At 51.1% G+C, this 15462-nt stretch overlaps 1 protein-coding gene across 8 annotated transcripts in view; it reads left to right on the plus strand.

Annotated features, from left to right (window-relative positions):
- Nucleotides 1-15462, plus strand: part of HOMER2 (homer scaffold protein 2) — a 115172-nt gene that overhangs the window by 89851 nt on the left and 9859 nt on the right. For 3 of the 8 annotated variants that reach the window (XR_006203285.1, XR_006203286.1, XM_042940886.1), the window contains exons 7-9: nucleotides 250-360; nucleotides 1222-1302; nucleotides 2437-2503. Coding sequence is in view for 6 of the 8 variants with exons in the window: in XM_042940886.1 (XP_042796820.1) it covers nucleotides 250-360; nucleotides 1222-1302; nucleotides 2437-2503 (259 nt within the window). In the remaining 2 variants the exon portion in view is untranslated. Of the gene's footprint in view, nucleotides 1-249; nucleotides 361-1221; nucleotides 1303-2436; nucleotides 3277-3730; nucleotides 3982-5183; nucleotides 6627-15462 lie in introns of those variants that run through there. The other 5 variants (XM_042940882.1, XM_042940883.1, XM_042940884.1 and 2 more) reach the window with 3 other exon arrangements.

A 15462-nucleotide genomic window follows, 5' to 3' on the forward strand; every position in this document is an offset into this window, starting at 1 on the left:
AACCTGAAGTTCCTATCCCTTGGCTGAGAGAGAGAACCGGAAGCCCGGCTCGTCCTGAAGCCAGGTTTGGTGACCGGACTGGGCTCTGCCGGGGGTGAAGGAGGGCAGCCGCCCGGAGTTGCTTCTTAGACGCGAGGAAAGATGCGAAAGGGGGTTAGTTTGTGGTTCTGTTTGGAAAGACAGCATAAACAGCCGTGGTGACCTTCTGTTTCACCACCGAAGTAACGTGGCATCCCTGCTTTGTTAAAGATTGACGAGCTGGAGGAGCAGTGCAGCGAGATAAACAGAGAGAAGGAGAGGAACACGCAGCTGAAGCAGAGGATCGAGGAACTGGAGTCCGAAGTGCGGGAGAAGGAGACGGTGAGTGGGCCGGAGGGGCCGTCCATGCCTGGGACACGGCCGGTGTCTGGGGAGCACGTGACTTGCCTGGCAGCTGCCTGGGCATCCGCGGGGGACCGCCCAGAGCCGCATCGAGGCACAAACGCTCAGAGCACGGGGCCGACCCTGCCCTGCGCAGCCCCCACACCAGCCGTGTCGCCAGGCCACGGCTCCGACCCGCGGGGGAGCTGGACGCTTACAAAACACTCAGAAACTGTGACAGGTGATGTGCGATCAGGCAGTTGTTTTCGCCCCGGGGCGGGGGGGGTTGGCAGGACAGCTGAGGTCCCAAACCTCCCAGCCACAGTTTCCCCATCTGCAAGTTGGGGATCGTAAGAGCACCTGTCTTTTCTGTGGTGGTGTGCAGACTTCACGCGATAACAACACCTAACACACCCGGCCGCGCGTTACGTGTTAACTTCATCCCCGTTGTCGTTACGCAGATGGTACGTTCTCAGCACAGCTGCCTCCGTCGGCTGCACATGGATCATGGACGTTCACGAGGGCTTTCTTTTTTTTTTTTTTTTTTTTTTTCTCCAACGTTTTTTTTTTTTTTTTTTTTTTTTTTAATTTATTTTTGGGACAGAGAGAGACAGAGCATGAACGGGGGAGGGGCAGAGAGAGAGGGAGACACAGAATCGGAAACAGGCTCCAGGCTCCGAGCCATCAGCCCAGAGCCTGACGCGGGGCTCGAACTCACGGACCGCGAGATCGTGACCTGGCTGAAGTCGGACGCTTAACCGACTGCGCCACCCAGGCGCCCCTTTTTTTTTTTTTTTTTTTTTTTTTTTTTTTAATCTGACTTGCTTTCACGATTTTTTTTCAAACCTCTGTCCCCCGTAGGAGTTGAATGACCTCCGCAAACAAAGTGAAATCATACCTCAGCTCATGTCAGAGTGCGAATACGTCTCTGAGAAGTTAGAGGTAAGGAGGGGCGCATCTGCCTTGGCTCCGACTGGAAGGCATTCGTGGGGGCTACCCGTTTCTCCGGGCTCCCCCTTTTCACACCTCCCGCGGTAAAGAACAGTGACTTTCTAGTCCTGAAAAGCCGTTGGTAACCGCCTGCCAGATGCCATCTGGGACCCCTCCCCAGGGTGCAGACTCAGCAGTGTTTGCCTTCTGGTTTTTCCACTTCTGCGAAGGTGTGAATAGTCATCGTGCGGTGACTGATTCCCGCCCACAGAAGTCTCTGCAGAGTCTTTGGGCGGTGAGGAGCCCGGCAGAAGGGAGGGCGGAGAGTGTAAGACCCCGGTGCTAGCCCACCTTGCCGTGACCTTGGACTTAACCTTGGGCACCCGCCCTAACCCCCCCCCCCCCCCGCCCTGGCCTCAGGTTCCCGATCCACAGGGGTTTCCACGTCCCCTTTCACTTCCAAGGGTCCCCCCACTTCAGGAACGACCCCCATATTAGTCGGTGGTTCCTGTACACGTGAGCAGAACACTCCTGATCACGTCCATAAGATGAAGCTCTTGCTGGATGTGAAGAGCACAGGCTTACACCTCGTTTAAGGACTCGCAGCCACCAGACCCTTAGGAGCTCGACTGCCCCCTTGGTCACACCACCTGATGCCGGTGCCCAGACCGCTGTGCCTGAGTCTGGCACGGCTCTGACCTTCCTCACGGTCGCCAGAGCCTGGCCCGGGAGCCTCTCCGTAGAGCCAGGGAAACAAGTCACTGTCCCGTTGGACCTGCTTCTCTGTCTCAGAATGGAACTAGCATGTGGTCTCTGCTGACCGTTCTGGGACTGGGGCGGAAAACCCCGTGTGCTAGGCCTGCGGGCTTCCTCCCCTGGGCACTCTGTGAGAAGGCCCTCTTGCCTCAGGCTCCCCCAGGCAGGACCCGAGCTCTGCGTCCTGCGTGGAGCCGCCCTTTATCAGCTCAGGTGTTGGTCACACACTCTGCCAGGGAACCATCAGGAAAGGGGGTGCAGCGGAGAGCCCCGAGTTCTGTGCTGACGTCAGCAGGCACAGGCGTGCGTCCTGGGGGACTTAGCTAGGGATGCGGGCCCCCCGGGGGGAGGGGGTCTCGGTGACCGGTCCCCCGGTGTGTCTTCCTTCAGGCGGCAGAGAGAGACAATCAGAACCTGGAGGGCAAGGTGCGGTCCCTCAAGACGGACATTGAGGAGAGTAAGTACCGCCAGCGCCACCTGAAGGTGGAGCTCAAGAGCTTCCTGGAGGTGCTGGACGCGAAGATCGACGGCCTGCACGACTTCCGCCGCGGCCTCTCCAAGCTGGGGGCCGACAGCTAGGGGCTGAGGGCTGGGGCGTCCTCCCGTGTGTGTCGCTCTGTCAGTGCAGGTGTGGTTTGTCGCGCCTCCACACCCGTGGTGCCGTCCACTCTCCCCTCCGGAACACACGCCTCCTCTCGCCTCCCTGACCTCGCGAGGCTGCGGACATCTGGAAGGTTCTGACTCAGGAATCCCGCGCTAGGTCTCCCTTAAACGTTTACGTAGTCAGGGCAGGGATGTTTGTATCTTTCTTAAGGGCTGTTGCGACCATACCAACTGAGCAAAGGATTTTCTATTACAAATAGGAACACGCTTTCCACCTCCTTTTTTTGGAAGAACGTTCAGAGCGTTTGAACGTCCACCAGGCACCCATGCGCGGGGCATGGGGGTAACGCCTTCCCTCTCGGTAAGAATCGAGATGCTTTAAAGCAGCCGCTTAGTAGAGACTTGTCCGGAGAGAGCAAACAAGTCTGGGGTGGGCTCACAGGCACTGCCTGCACCCACTCTGCCCCCCTTCCACCCACGCCCAGTTCGTAGGGTTGCGACAGTGTTCCTTTCCTGGGTTTTAACTTCTGAGCAGATGACTGTGCTGTGGGGACAGCGTGCAGTGAGGGCGCCTAGCACAGTGCCTGGCACAAAGGTGCTTAATAAATATTTGTTTAACTAAACAGATAAACAGAACTTAGTGTTTTAATCGACACCCCTCCCCCCCACCCAGCCTCCTGCCAGCAGGGTCCATTGGATCCTGTTGAACAATCCTTCCTTTTGCTGATCTGGGCGAGTATCAGATAGGAATTTGACTCACTGTGTGTGGTCAAGCTTCTGGATGGGCTCGGGTGACCCTGGGGCAGGGCGGGTGGCCACGGAAGCGGCAGGAGCTGGTCTGAGGCCCCCCAGTGGTCCATTCATGGTGCTCTGTCCCTGGGCCCTTTTGAACTGGGACCGCCCTTCTTCTCCAGGCTTGGGATGTAGGCCAGGACCCTGTGTGGGGAAAGAGCTCGCCCAAGCCCACAAGGGAGAGTCCGCTCAGCCTGGCTGAGCCGTGACCTTAGCAACAGGGGAGCCCTGCCTGCCTCCCTTCCTGCTAAGGGAGGGACCAGAGACGTTCAGCTCTCCTCTCTTACAGAGTTTCTCGGCGGGGCCAGGGACATCTGGGTGCCCTGCACGTGCCTTGGCTACAGGCATTTCGAAATGCCTTTCGGGATGTTGGAGGCCTTACTGCCTCCTTGCCTCCCTCTGCCTGCTTTGAGAACCACCAAGAGAGCATCCTCTTCTAGAAAGAGTTTCTAGAACTACCCTCTGATGAATCTGGATAAACAACAAAACAGCCTGAGGAGGCAGTGGGACACACACACGCACGCACACGCCCACGCACGCACACCCCCACGCACGCACACCCTACGGTGAGTCCTGCCACCGAGACTGTCTCTGAGCAGAGAGGTCTTATTTGGGAGGAGGGAAGGCCGGTCGTCTGGAGCACCAAGGCACCTCGGGGCAGTGGGGGATGGGGGCCTGCAGGCCGAGTGGGGCAGCTTTGCCTGAGCATGCCGGGCTCGTGGCGCACGGGCAGTGGCAAGTGTGGGCAGCCCTCTTGGTGACAGGAGGTAGGGTGCTGCCGTCCTGCCCTCCCCACAGCTCCAGATGGCACAGGACAGTGGGTAGCAGCTCCCTACTGGTCAGGAGACCAGAAAGCCAGGCTGGCCGTGGTTTGGCCCAGCAGTGGCTGAAAGGGGGTTCTTCTCAGGCCAGGTCAGACCACCTGGCTGCAGACTGGCTCTGGGGCTGCCTGGGAGCAGCCGGGATTCCGAGACCTCAGCCTGGAGCCTTCCGATGCCCAGCACTCCTGCGTGTTAGGTCACTTACTGGTCTGGAAGGGACCCTCTTGACTGACGGGAGCGTGCTCGGGTGACCTGTTCACAGGGAGGTAGGGTTGCCGAAGCCCCTTGTGCGTTGCATCTTGCTGTTGGTAGGAGACGTTGGCAGAAGTTGCACCATGACCGCTGTGTCCCTCCGTGGTCAGGGCCCACGATCCCTGCCCAGCCATCCCTGGGGAGTTGGGTGAGGACCCTGAAGGTAGGAGGTGAGGACCCGCGAGTGGCCTCGTGCGTTGCAGCCCAGGAGCTAAGAGCGGGACGGGCTCCTCAGAGGGCGCTGGGTTTAGCAGGGAAAATACAACAGCCGTACAGAAGCACTAGCCTTGCCCCTCCTTCTGCTTTTCTCGGAAGATCTCAGTGCTTCTTCACCGACTTTATTTAAAAAAAAAAAAAAAAAAAGTCCTGGGGACAACCTGGAGGGTCCATGAAGACACCGCCTGGTCACTCAGCCCCTGGCACCGTGCATGTGGGCTCCGTATAATGAAAATGACCTACTCAGTTCATCCCAGTCTCTGCCTGAACCGGTGTAACACGTCCTCACTTACGAGGGCGTCAGCTCCACTGATGTCCTGTGCTTGGCATCACGGAAAGCCAGCGTGGGCAGCTCAGCTCGCCCGCCTCCCCCCCCCCCCCCGCCGGCCCCATGAGCACGTGGCCCCGCCGTGCTGCTGGGACACGCATCGCCAGCCTGCCCTTCGTTTCCAGGTCAGGCCTCCTGATTCCGGCACGTCCAGGGCTGGCTGCCCAAACCCGATTGGCTTTTGTCTGCATCTGTTAAAGCTGGGGTCCAAAGCGGAGGACGTGCAGCACGGAACCCTGTCATCGTAATGGGCCTGAAAAATAATTTTCCTTCTGAGTAGAGACCCAGTTGGCAAGGGGAGGAGAGGTCTTCCTAGTGACAGGTTGGGGCAGCATGGTCATGCCGTGAAGGTCTCGAGAGCGAGCCAGCATCCACGTGAGACCTGGAATGTGTGTGGCGCGTCAGTCCCACGCCGTCCAGCACGCTGTCACGTTAGACTTCAAGTGGGTGAGAGGGTCTCTCAGGGTCATTCCCCACTTTGCAGACAGTGACACGCCTGTCACCCGGCTAGCGATCAGCCCCAGGGGGCGCTGCATCCAACTCTGCCAGACCTCGGTCCCGCCTCTTTCCGGGAGTCTTGCCACTCTTCTCCCTTGGTGACCTTTTGGCGCTAAGAAAACAAATTCTCTTGTGTCCTGATGAGACCACACTGTGGTCATATTTTAACGTGAGTCCACAGCAAGCGATGATTTATAAATGAGCGAACTAGAATTACATTTGCGTTCATTATAGACAGTAAGGTCCATTTGGTAACGACTCTGGCTTTGCCGGGGTCATTCCGAGACACTGCTGGTTACAGTGATGTCCGTGCTCTGAGAGGCCGGATCTAGGAAACACGAACACGTCGAGTTCTTTGTTGATGGCTCTAGTGGAGACAGAGCAGTGGGTGCACAGCAAGCGAGAAGCCCTGAGATGTTAGAGCGAGAGGTAGCGCTCTGGCTGGGAGGTCCCCCATGGGAAACGTGGACTCAGGGAGGACGGAGTATAAGTCGCGTGCTCCCAGAAGCGTCGCCATCTGCCCGTTTTAAAGGACTGCTTTTCTGTAGAAGTCAGGGGCAACGCGGGACGAGAGCCAGCCGCGGGGCACGGCAGGGACCGTACCGGGGACCTCATGTGTGGCCAGGTGCACCCTTGGAAGGCAGACTTAGCGTAGGCCTTCGAAAGACGCTGCCCTGTGAGACGGAGCCAGCCCCGCTCTTTGCTGATCCCTGAAAGTGGGTTGTTGGGCCATCGGTCCTTCTAAAAGTTACGGTTCTTTCTTTGAAATACCATTGGATTTTGAAGTGCTGACCATTTAAACTAGAAGCTTGTAAATCAATGTCCGTACATATTTTTAAATGATATGCATGGTTTAAGAGGAACCTAATTCTGGGTACGTGGTTTCCTCCAAAAGAAAACATTATCTATTCCGGGGGTGGTGGGGTGGCATCATGGAGAGGGAATCCTGTACAGAAATGTATGTTCTTTAAGTGTCTTTTCCATACACCTGCCTCAAGGATTGTTACTCTTTAAATGCCAGCCAGGCAAGAGGGGGACTTTGGTGATAATTTGGTAGCTGGATGGAACATTCTAGTGAACTTAGGAGAGAGAGAGAGAGAGTGTGTGTGTGTGTGTGTGTGTGTGTGTGTGTGTGTGTGTGTGTGTGTTGGGGAAAGAGATGGGAGAAACTACAAAGAACAAGGTTTTAAATGAAAAATACGTACACCTAAGAAAGAATAGCCTTTAATACTCCTGGTGGTGATACTCCGTGTTCTGGAATCTATGAGAAGATGAGTTTCTGGGTCTTTCGTTTCGAATGGGGTTGTACAGTGCCCTGCACTCTCTGATGATGCAGAGCCTTACGAAGAGGGGTCCCCCCCCCAGTCACACAGACCCCTGGTGCCCCTGGCCGGAACCCAGAGAAACCACAGTGGAGGCCAGACTGGTACGTTTTGGCAGGTGGTTGACAGGTCTGATGATACACAGCTGCGGGGCGTGTGTCACTGTTGTTAGGCCGTTGTCCCGCTTTCGGTATCAAGTCCTGACTTGAAATAGTCGTAGCGATGTCTCGTGATGTAGCAGGCCATTAGGCATTTCTTACATCGAATGTAAGAATTTAATCATTAGTATGAAGTGGTCGAGTGGGCTCTCCCAGGAGTACTAGGGTTTGTTTGGATTTTTTTTCCTTTTTAAATGCATTTTTGGTACATGAATAATCTATACATTTTTTTTAAAAAAAGGAAACTACAGATGAGCGAAAAGAGAAAAAATCACCTATCAGACCATCTGATTATAACCACTGTTAACATTTTGATATATATCTTTTTAGACTTTTTTCTGTGCGTTTATATGTTTTATTACTTTTTTCGTGAAATACAGTTATGTTATACGTACTGTCTTAGCACTTGCTTTTTTCCCTTGTGGCACCATATTGTGACTCAATTTCTATATCACTAAAGATATAATTCCATCATTTTTAATATCTATAGAGGTTGTCCCTTAGGTTACTCAGGTTTCTGATTTTTTACTGTCACAGTTGATGAAACCCTTCATTCTAACATCTTTGTAAACTTTTCAGAATATTTAGGATGATTTTCTACAGTTGGGCTTGCCAGCTCAACAGCGTGGTGGGCAGTGCACCCAGTACTCTGCCCTGTGCCTCCTCCTGTCCTTCCTGGGCGTGTGGGAGACTACTTTCCAGCCCCCTTAAAGTCACGCGGGGTTCTGTGACATTCTGGCCAGTGAACTGTGAGCAGAAGTGACGTGCGAGACCCCCAGGCTGAGACTGTGGGATGCTTTAGCCTCTGTCCCCTCGCCTCAGCACGGGGTGATGTCCCGGCGATGGGGCCTCTGTCCGCCTGGGTCCTTGAATGACTGTGGAAGAGCCCCCGCTCCCCTCAAGACACCCACCCACCTGCATGGACGTGGGGTGTGGGTAGACAGTAAACCTTAGGTGTTGTGTGTGCCCCTGGGGTTTCAAGGTTGATTTGTTACTGCGGCATAACATGTCCTATGCTGACTAACAAAACACGGTACGCATATTTTTAGGACTTTTAATATATATTGCCTCAAATTGCCTTCCAGAAAGACAATACCAAATTAGACTCTTACCAGCACCGTGTGAGAATGTCCTACTCCCCCTTTAACACTGGTGTTACCGTGGGGGCTGGTGGCTAGTTTTGATATGCATTTTTTCATTAGAGTGTGACCCTCCCTAGCAAAAATATTCACTGGACAATATACTTTTGTACTTTACCTATTCATCCCCTCTGGCCACTTTTCTCATTAACATTGCATGTTAACTATACTAGAATTTTAAAAAAGTAAAAATAAGTAAACTAGGCCAATCAATAAGGAATAAAAATAAAATGAAAAAAAAAGGTTAAATCTGTGACCCATCTGGAATTTTTTTTACTTAAACTGGGAAATCTGTCCTTTCTCTACAGATATGAAATTCCATTTTTCCTCTGTCCCCAGTCCTCACATGTTCAGTGTGCTTCTGAACTTTCGTTGTTCACGTTCTGGCACTGGTACGACACTGTTGGATCATTCCATATTTAGAGTAAATGCCTCCATTAATTAAACCTTTTAAAAAAAAAAGTCCCTTTTGTATATTACTATTTCTAAAAGAAATTTGCTATCGTTTGTAATGTTTTGAAGAATCAGAAACTGGATCATGTAAAAATTTATAGGTTACTCCTACAATTCTTCAGCGAGAATTAACATCTTTATAATATTTAAACTCTGACCTCAGTAAATTTATGAAATCGTATGTTCCTCAGTATATTTCTTCTAGTATAGGTAATTTCTGCGCTTGTGCTTGTAAATGAGCTCTCTTGTTCATTATATTTTCCAACTGCTTATTCATATAAAGCATTAAGAGAAATGAAAATTAGGTCCATTGATTTTCTGATCTAAAGTATTATAGGAGAGTTGTATAAAGCGTGCCCATTAGGAAAAAACATAGACTGAAAGTCCCCCATAATGAAAATCTCTCTGCCCCAAGATAGTCCGTATTTACAGCATGTGCCTCATTTTTTTTCTAAAAGTCTTTTTCTCTTTTTTCTCATTTTGACCACATGCTACAACTCTTGCACTATTTGAGTCTTTTTTATTTGGCTGTAGATCTCAGGCGTCTTCCTGTGTCCGTATCAATCTACCTCATTCGTAACTGTGCACAGAGAGCAGCGTGTGTGTATATTGGTTTATTTAACGTGGCAGTTGGTGGTTTATTTTTTAACTAGCCAATCACTGAGTTTTCTTTTGTTCTCATGTTTTTCTGGTTGTTAATTCTTTTGCCTTTCTCAGGTAGATAATAGTTGTGGGTGGTGATGATAATTTCACCTCCATATTTTTATCTTATTTCACTTCCTTATCATATTGACCAGCACTCTTGAAAGAACATTAAGTAACAAATATTTAATTGTGCTGGCATTTTACATTCTTCTTTATATATATATACATACACATATATATATGTACATATATATGTGTGTATATATATGTATATGTATATATATATATATATATAAAGATATATATACACACACACACACATATACACATACATATACTTAGCAAGAATACTTCTAGTGTTTGTCTAAAAGTACAAATTTGAGGGGGCACGTGGGTGGCTCAGTAGGTTAAGCATCTGACTCTTGATTCCGGCTTAGGTCATGATCTCACTCTTCACGGGATGGGGCTCTGCACTGACAGTGTGGAGCCTGCTTGGGATTGTCTTTCTCTCCCCTTTCTGCCCCTACCCTGCTCGTGCACACACACACACTCTCTCTCTCTCAAAATAAACTTAAAACAATTTTTTTAAATAAAAGTACAAATTTGACTCAGTGTAAGATATTCTTAATTTATATATTATAAAGTTATATCTTCTCTTTCTAGTTTGCTGAAAGGTTCATCAGTGATGGATGTTAGGATTTTATTAAATTTCTTTTCTGCACATCTGTCGAGATGATGAAATGGTTTTTATCATGACCTAAGATGAATCATTTTAATAGACTTACTGATGTTGAGCCCTCTGTGCATTTCTAGAAAAACCTGGGTTAGTCATGGTATATTACTCTTTTAATGTAGATCTCCACTCAGTGTTAACAGTGGTTATTTATGATGGGTTAGTTTATGGTAGATTTTTGCTCTGTGTTCTTATCTGTATTTTCTGATGTTTCTACAAGTCTTGTGTATTACTTGTGTAATAAAAATAAGAGCTTTAAAATAAGAAAAATATCCCAAACTTGGTTTGCTCATATCTTGGAATTTTTCATATGTTAAGATGGATAGTTGTATAATTGTTTTTCTCCTTTGTCAGGTACTGGTGTTGGGTTTATGTTAACTTCTTTTAAAAACAAACAAAATGGTGCCTGGCTGGCTCAGTGGGTAGGACATGTGACTTGATCTCGGGGTTGTGAGTTTGAGCCCCACATTGGGCATAGAGCTTACTTTAAAACAAACAAATAAGAACTTGGAGAGTTGTTGCTCTCTTTTTTTATGCCCTGGACACAGTTTAAATAATATTTAGGATTTTTTGCTCCTTGAAGTTTTTATAACCTGTGTAAAACTGTCCCAAGTCTAGTGCCTTTTTAGGAAATAATTCTTTGACATTTTTTCCAGTATTTTCCAGGCTCATTGGTCTCTTCAAACTTTCTTCCTATTCTGTGAGTTTTGGGCCATTTAACTCCTAAATAAAGATGGTTAAGATTTTCCTATTTGCCAGTGTGGAGTTGTTGTATTCTTCTTTCTCATTCATGACGTTGTGTGTCTGTTCTTTCCCTTTATTTGTATGCATGTTCCCAGGATTATTCTATTTTATCAGTCTTTTCAAAGAACTTAAATCCTAATTTACTCCACCATTTTATGATTTTTTGTTACTTCCTTTATTTTTTCACCTTCTCAAATTGAATGCCATTTTAATTTTTTCTTGTTTAAATAATGGACACAGGTACTAGCAGTTATAAGGCTGTGACTTCTCTTCTGAATATTTCCTTATCCATATCCCTCAAATTTTTAGGCAGGGTGTTCTAAGGTATAAATAATTTGTAATTTCAGATTCGACTTTATTTTTTACCGGAGAGTTATTTGAAATTATGTTTTTTAATTTCCAGATCATTTTATATTTGCTGTTGTTGTTTTTAACATTTGTTACAAATTTCAAGTTTAACTGCTTTGCTGTCAAAGAGGGAATGGCCTGTACAATTTCTGCATTTTGGAGTTTTATTGATATCTTCTTGGGACCCAGCAAATTGTCAATTTTAATATTCCTAGGAAAATGGAAAAGAAGGTATGTTCTCTGAAGGGAACAAAATTCAGTCTGTATGTGTTAATTTGACCTTATTACTTATAATATCATGGACCATTAATTTTTACTTAGTTGATTCATTAAAGACTAAGGAAAATGAGTCTCCCACTACTGTTGAATTTCTATTTTTCTTCTGTTTCTAATGGTTTTCGCTTTATGTATTTCAGTATGATGTTATTCGGCAAATTATCTTTTCTATATTCAAGGGGGAAATTTTTCCCTTTGAAGACTTCTATACCTTTGTGAGTTTTACCTGATTTTGTTGTAACAGAGTTGTTTACGTAGAAATACATAGTTCAGTAAAATGTTTGTGTCTGTTTTTCAGTCAACAAAAATCTTTCAGGATTTCAAAAATCCTTTGTGTCTTAAGAACGTGTTTTGGAAGCTCTTGATCTCCCCAAGGATAGGTTTATGTTCTCCGGGGTCACTTTCTGAGCCAAAAGCAAGGATGGCGATGTGCTTTTGGTGGAACAGAACGAGAGCTTTTGAGTACGCCAACATTTCCGAATCTCGGTTTGGGGCAACCGCATACTTGGATATGCTTAGCAGACACCTTCCCTTCAGGGGGTCACATTTTGCCTCCATGGGGCCCATAGCACAGCTGTTCTCAGCCCAAGAGGCACGTTTCTTCTGCGGGGCTAGCCTTCGGAGCAGAGGGCAGCAGAGAGTAGAGACGCTTGTGTTCCTGGCCGTTTGGGGGGCGGGGGGGCGGGGGGGGGGGCGCGCTAATCTCAGAGACTCATTCTGTCAGAAAAGATTTTTCCCGAGCAGTTTGAACAGATTACTCACATGGCAAAGTCTGTGTCAGGCAGAGAACCAGCTTTTCCCAAACACACGTAGGAGGTGTGGATCTCAACCCACAGCTCAGGAGCGAAATTAGTAAGACCTTCTCTCTTTTCCCTTCATTCAAGTTAATGAATTTCTGTTTTGAGTCCCCATTCTGTCGAGCCCATGCAATTTGATCTGGGTCAATTCCGGGACCCCCTTTTCTCCAGTTTGAGTCTTCAGAGGTTTGGGGGGGGGGGCTTGTGTATCTTTCAAGGTATTGGGGGGGCGGCTAGTGTTCCTGCCCCTGCCCCGCTCTGCCACGCACCCCGCTCCCTCTGTGACATGCTTGCGTGCTCGGGAGTTCAAGAATACGCAGACGTTCCTGTGCGGCAGAAGTCTCCCGAGGCTGTCCTGGGCCCTGTCTGCAGCCATCCTGTTTGACAGCCAGGGTTTCGGGTAGAGGGTGGCTGAACGTGAAGGGTCCGCAGGACAGGCCAGACGTGTTGGCACGGAGTGCGCTGCCGAGCGGAAGCGGCTCTGTGGCTCCTGGCGCCTGCTTGTTGGCTTGACGGCCTGTCTGCAGGCACCGGCAGTTAGCTTGTGGGTTAGCCCGTGACCCTGACCGTGACCAGAGCCACCTCCCGGAGGGGCCTCCTGCTGCCGCATCAGGTCCTGTGTGTTCTCTCTCCGGGGCGTTTGGCCAGGTTGACCTTGCTCTTGACTTACTTCTCCATGACTCTGAGGTTTTCCCTCCCGATCCTGTCTTAACTTCTCACTGTTCTACCTCCTGCCTCTCCTCCTCCCGCTCTGGAGTGTTGGGGTCTCCATGGATCTGGCCCGGACCGTTTTCCCTCGAGACTGTCCCCCGGTGTTTCAGGGCGTCTGTGGTTGATTCCGTCAGCCGCTGCTGTGCACCTGGCCTGTGTCCCCGTGGCCCCTGCACAGGTCAGCTGCCGTCCTCCAGCACCGCCATCCTCCCCTCCGTCCTCCCCTCCGTCCCGGCCCCTCTCATGATCTTGGGTTCCTCCCTCGGGCCAACCAGCGTCTTCACCCCTGCCCTGCTGCTGGTCTCCTTTGGCCCAGAGCTCCTTCGTGCTCCGGTTTCTCATATGGGCAGGTGTCCAGAGGCCTCTTCCCAAAGCTGGAGGCATCGGTTCTTGCCCTACCTCCCCACATCTGCAGGGCCTCCCCGGGCACCTGCCCCGCCTAACTGTGCTGTCCCTGTTCTTCCTCTGCTGCCTGGAACCTTCCCTGTGCCCACCCCGCTCTTCCCGCAGCCAGCCCGCGAACTCAAAGGTGGGACTCACAGACCTCCCACAGGTGTTCCCCCTGGTGGAGGGAAGACCATGTGTTGCGGTGCTAATGGAACCCAGATGATGGGGGGTCTGTGTCGCCAAGAACAGGGGCAAGAGCACAGCCAGCTTGTCTAGAAGCGGAGGGCCCAGGCCGCTCTGAAGACCCTCAGACCCCTGAGACGTCCGGCTCGAGGGCTCCCCGCTTGGAAGGAACCCGCAATGACTACGCCTGCTGCACGCCTCCCTCCCCACAGCCTGTGCGCGCTGGCCGTCTGGTTTGCAGACCGCACGCTTCTGGGCTACCTGGGCTGTCCAGGCCATCCCAGAAGAACCTCCTGGATGAGCACCTTTGCAGTCTGGGCCTGGCAGCGTGCATTCCAGCAGGCTCCTTGTGCTGGACAAGACGCTGGCTCCCCAAAGACGGCCTCATCCCAGTCCCTGCCACCTGTCACTGTGTGGCAGAAGGGACCTTGCAGATGAACCCCGGATGGGGAGATTCTCCTGGACTATCTGGGTGGGCCCAGTCCCATCCCACGAGGTCCTAAAAACAGAGACCTTTCCTGGCTGGGGTCAGAAGGAGACGTGATGGCCGAAGGCTCAGATGAGGTCCTGCCGGCTTCGAAGAGGAACGAAGGGGCCACAGCCCGTGAACGCAGGTGACGCAGGCCAGGAAACAGCCTCCCCTCTAGAGCCTTCGGAAAGGAACACGGCCCCGCCGACACCCTGGTGTTAGCCCGGCGAGGCCCCCGTCGGACTTGGGACCTACAGAACGGTAAGATGCCCTGTCTGTGAGTCTCCAGGTTTGTGGGGGTTACGGCAGCAGTTGGTACACTCCTCCCGTGAGTTTCCTTAGAATCGAGAACCTTTGCTCTATGCATTCAGTCAACTGCATGGTTTCACGTGGTGGGTGCTCCTTAATCAAAAACCTCTTGATTCTGGCACCTGCTGCCACCTGCTTGAGTCCCTGCTCAAATTCCAGAGAGGAAGCGAATGAACACGTGAACAGGTAAGTCTGGCCCAGCTCCTGTTTCGCTGCAGGACAAGCCATAGGATGCTTGTCACCAGGATGGACTGGCTACCTCGGGACCAGCTTTGGCCAGAGGGCCCGTCCCGGGTAGAAAATGCGGCCTCGGTGGGCTGCCCGTGTAGCGGGGGCTCTGGATGTAGAGGCAGCATGACTGGTGTCTGGGACCTGTCGCAGCCGTCATCTGGGAGGGAGGGGGCAGGGAGGACTCAGGAAGATTCCTGGGGCTGACTCTGCAGGATGGTGCGGCCTTGCGGGCAGGTGGAGGCACAGAGTTAAGGCAGCCGAGCACTTAGGCTTTGGCCGGGCCTCTTGGTGCTGGAGTGCAACCCGCCGTGGCGGAGGGGCTGCCCAGGGGATGGAGGTGAGGTCCCTGAGGACTGGGTGCCCAGCGCCAGAGGGGCTGGGGAGCTGGGAGGGACTCTACTTGGGGAGGGGGGAGAGTGACGGGGGGCACTCGGGAGAATGGGTTGGAGTTTGGGACTTAGGCCCTGGGAGCTAACGCTTGTCCTCCTCTACGGTTCTGAAATCCCTGAGGCCAGTCTGGGCTTCATTCAGCAGCTCGGCTGGAAGAACGGGGAGAAGGGAGGGTTGGGGGGTGGGGGAGTTCGGGAGAAGGAGAAGGTTTGATGCACAGAAGACAGTTGAGCGAGGAGCTTTAATTGGCAGAACTCTCTTCCGAAAAGGATCCTGTTTCGAAGGCTCTTTGGCAGACCTTAGAAAGCAAATGCGGAGAACTATCCAAGCCCGAGTGCATCTCAGAATACTGAGATTACAGTAATTACCACAGTACTGATCTGCAAAGTAAGCATAGGGAAGGCCAGTCAAGCTCTGACCTTGCCATTTTTTAAAATATCAAATTCTTGGGGCGCCTGGGTGGCTCAGTCGGCTGAGCGTCCGACTTGGGCTCAGGTCACGATCTTACGGTCCGTGAGTTCGAGCCCCGCGCCGGGCTCTGCGCTGACAGCTCAGAGCCTGGGGCCGGCTTCAGATTCTGTGTCTCCCTCTGTCTCTGCCCCTTCCCCACA

Source organism: Panthera leo, chromosome B3 (assembly GCF_018350215.1).
Source record: "Panthera leo isolate Ple1 chromosome B3, P.leo_Ple1_pat1.1, whole genome shotgun sequence".
Classification (NCBI taxonomy): Eukaryota; Metazoa; Chordata; class Mammalia; order Carnivora; family Felidae; genus Panthera; species Panthera leo.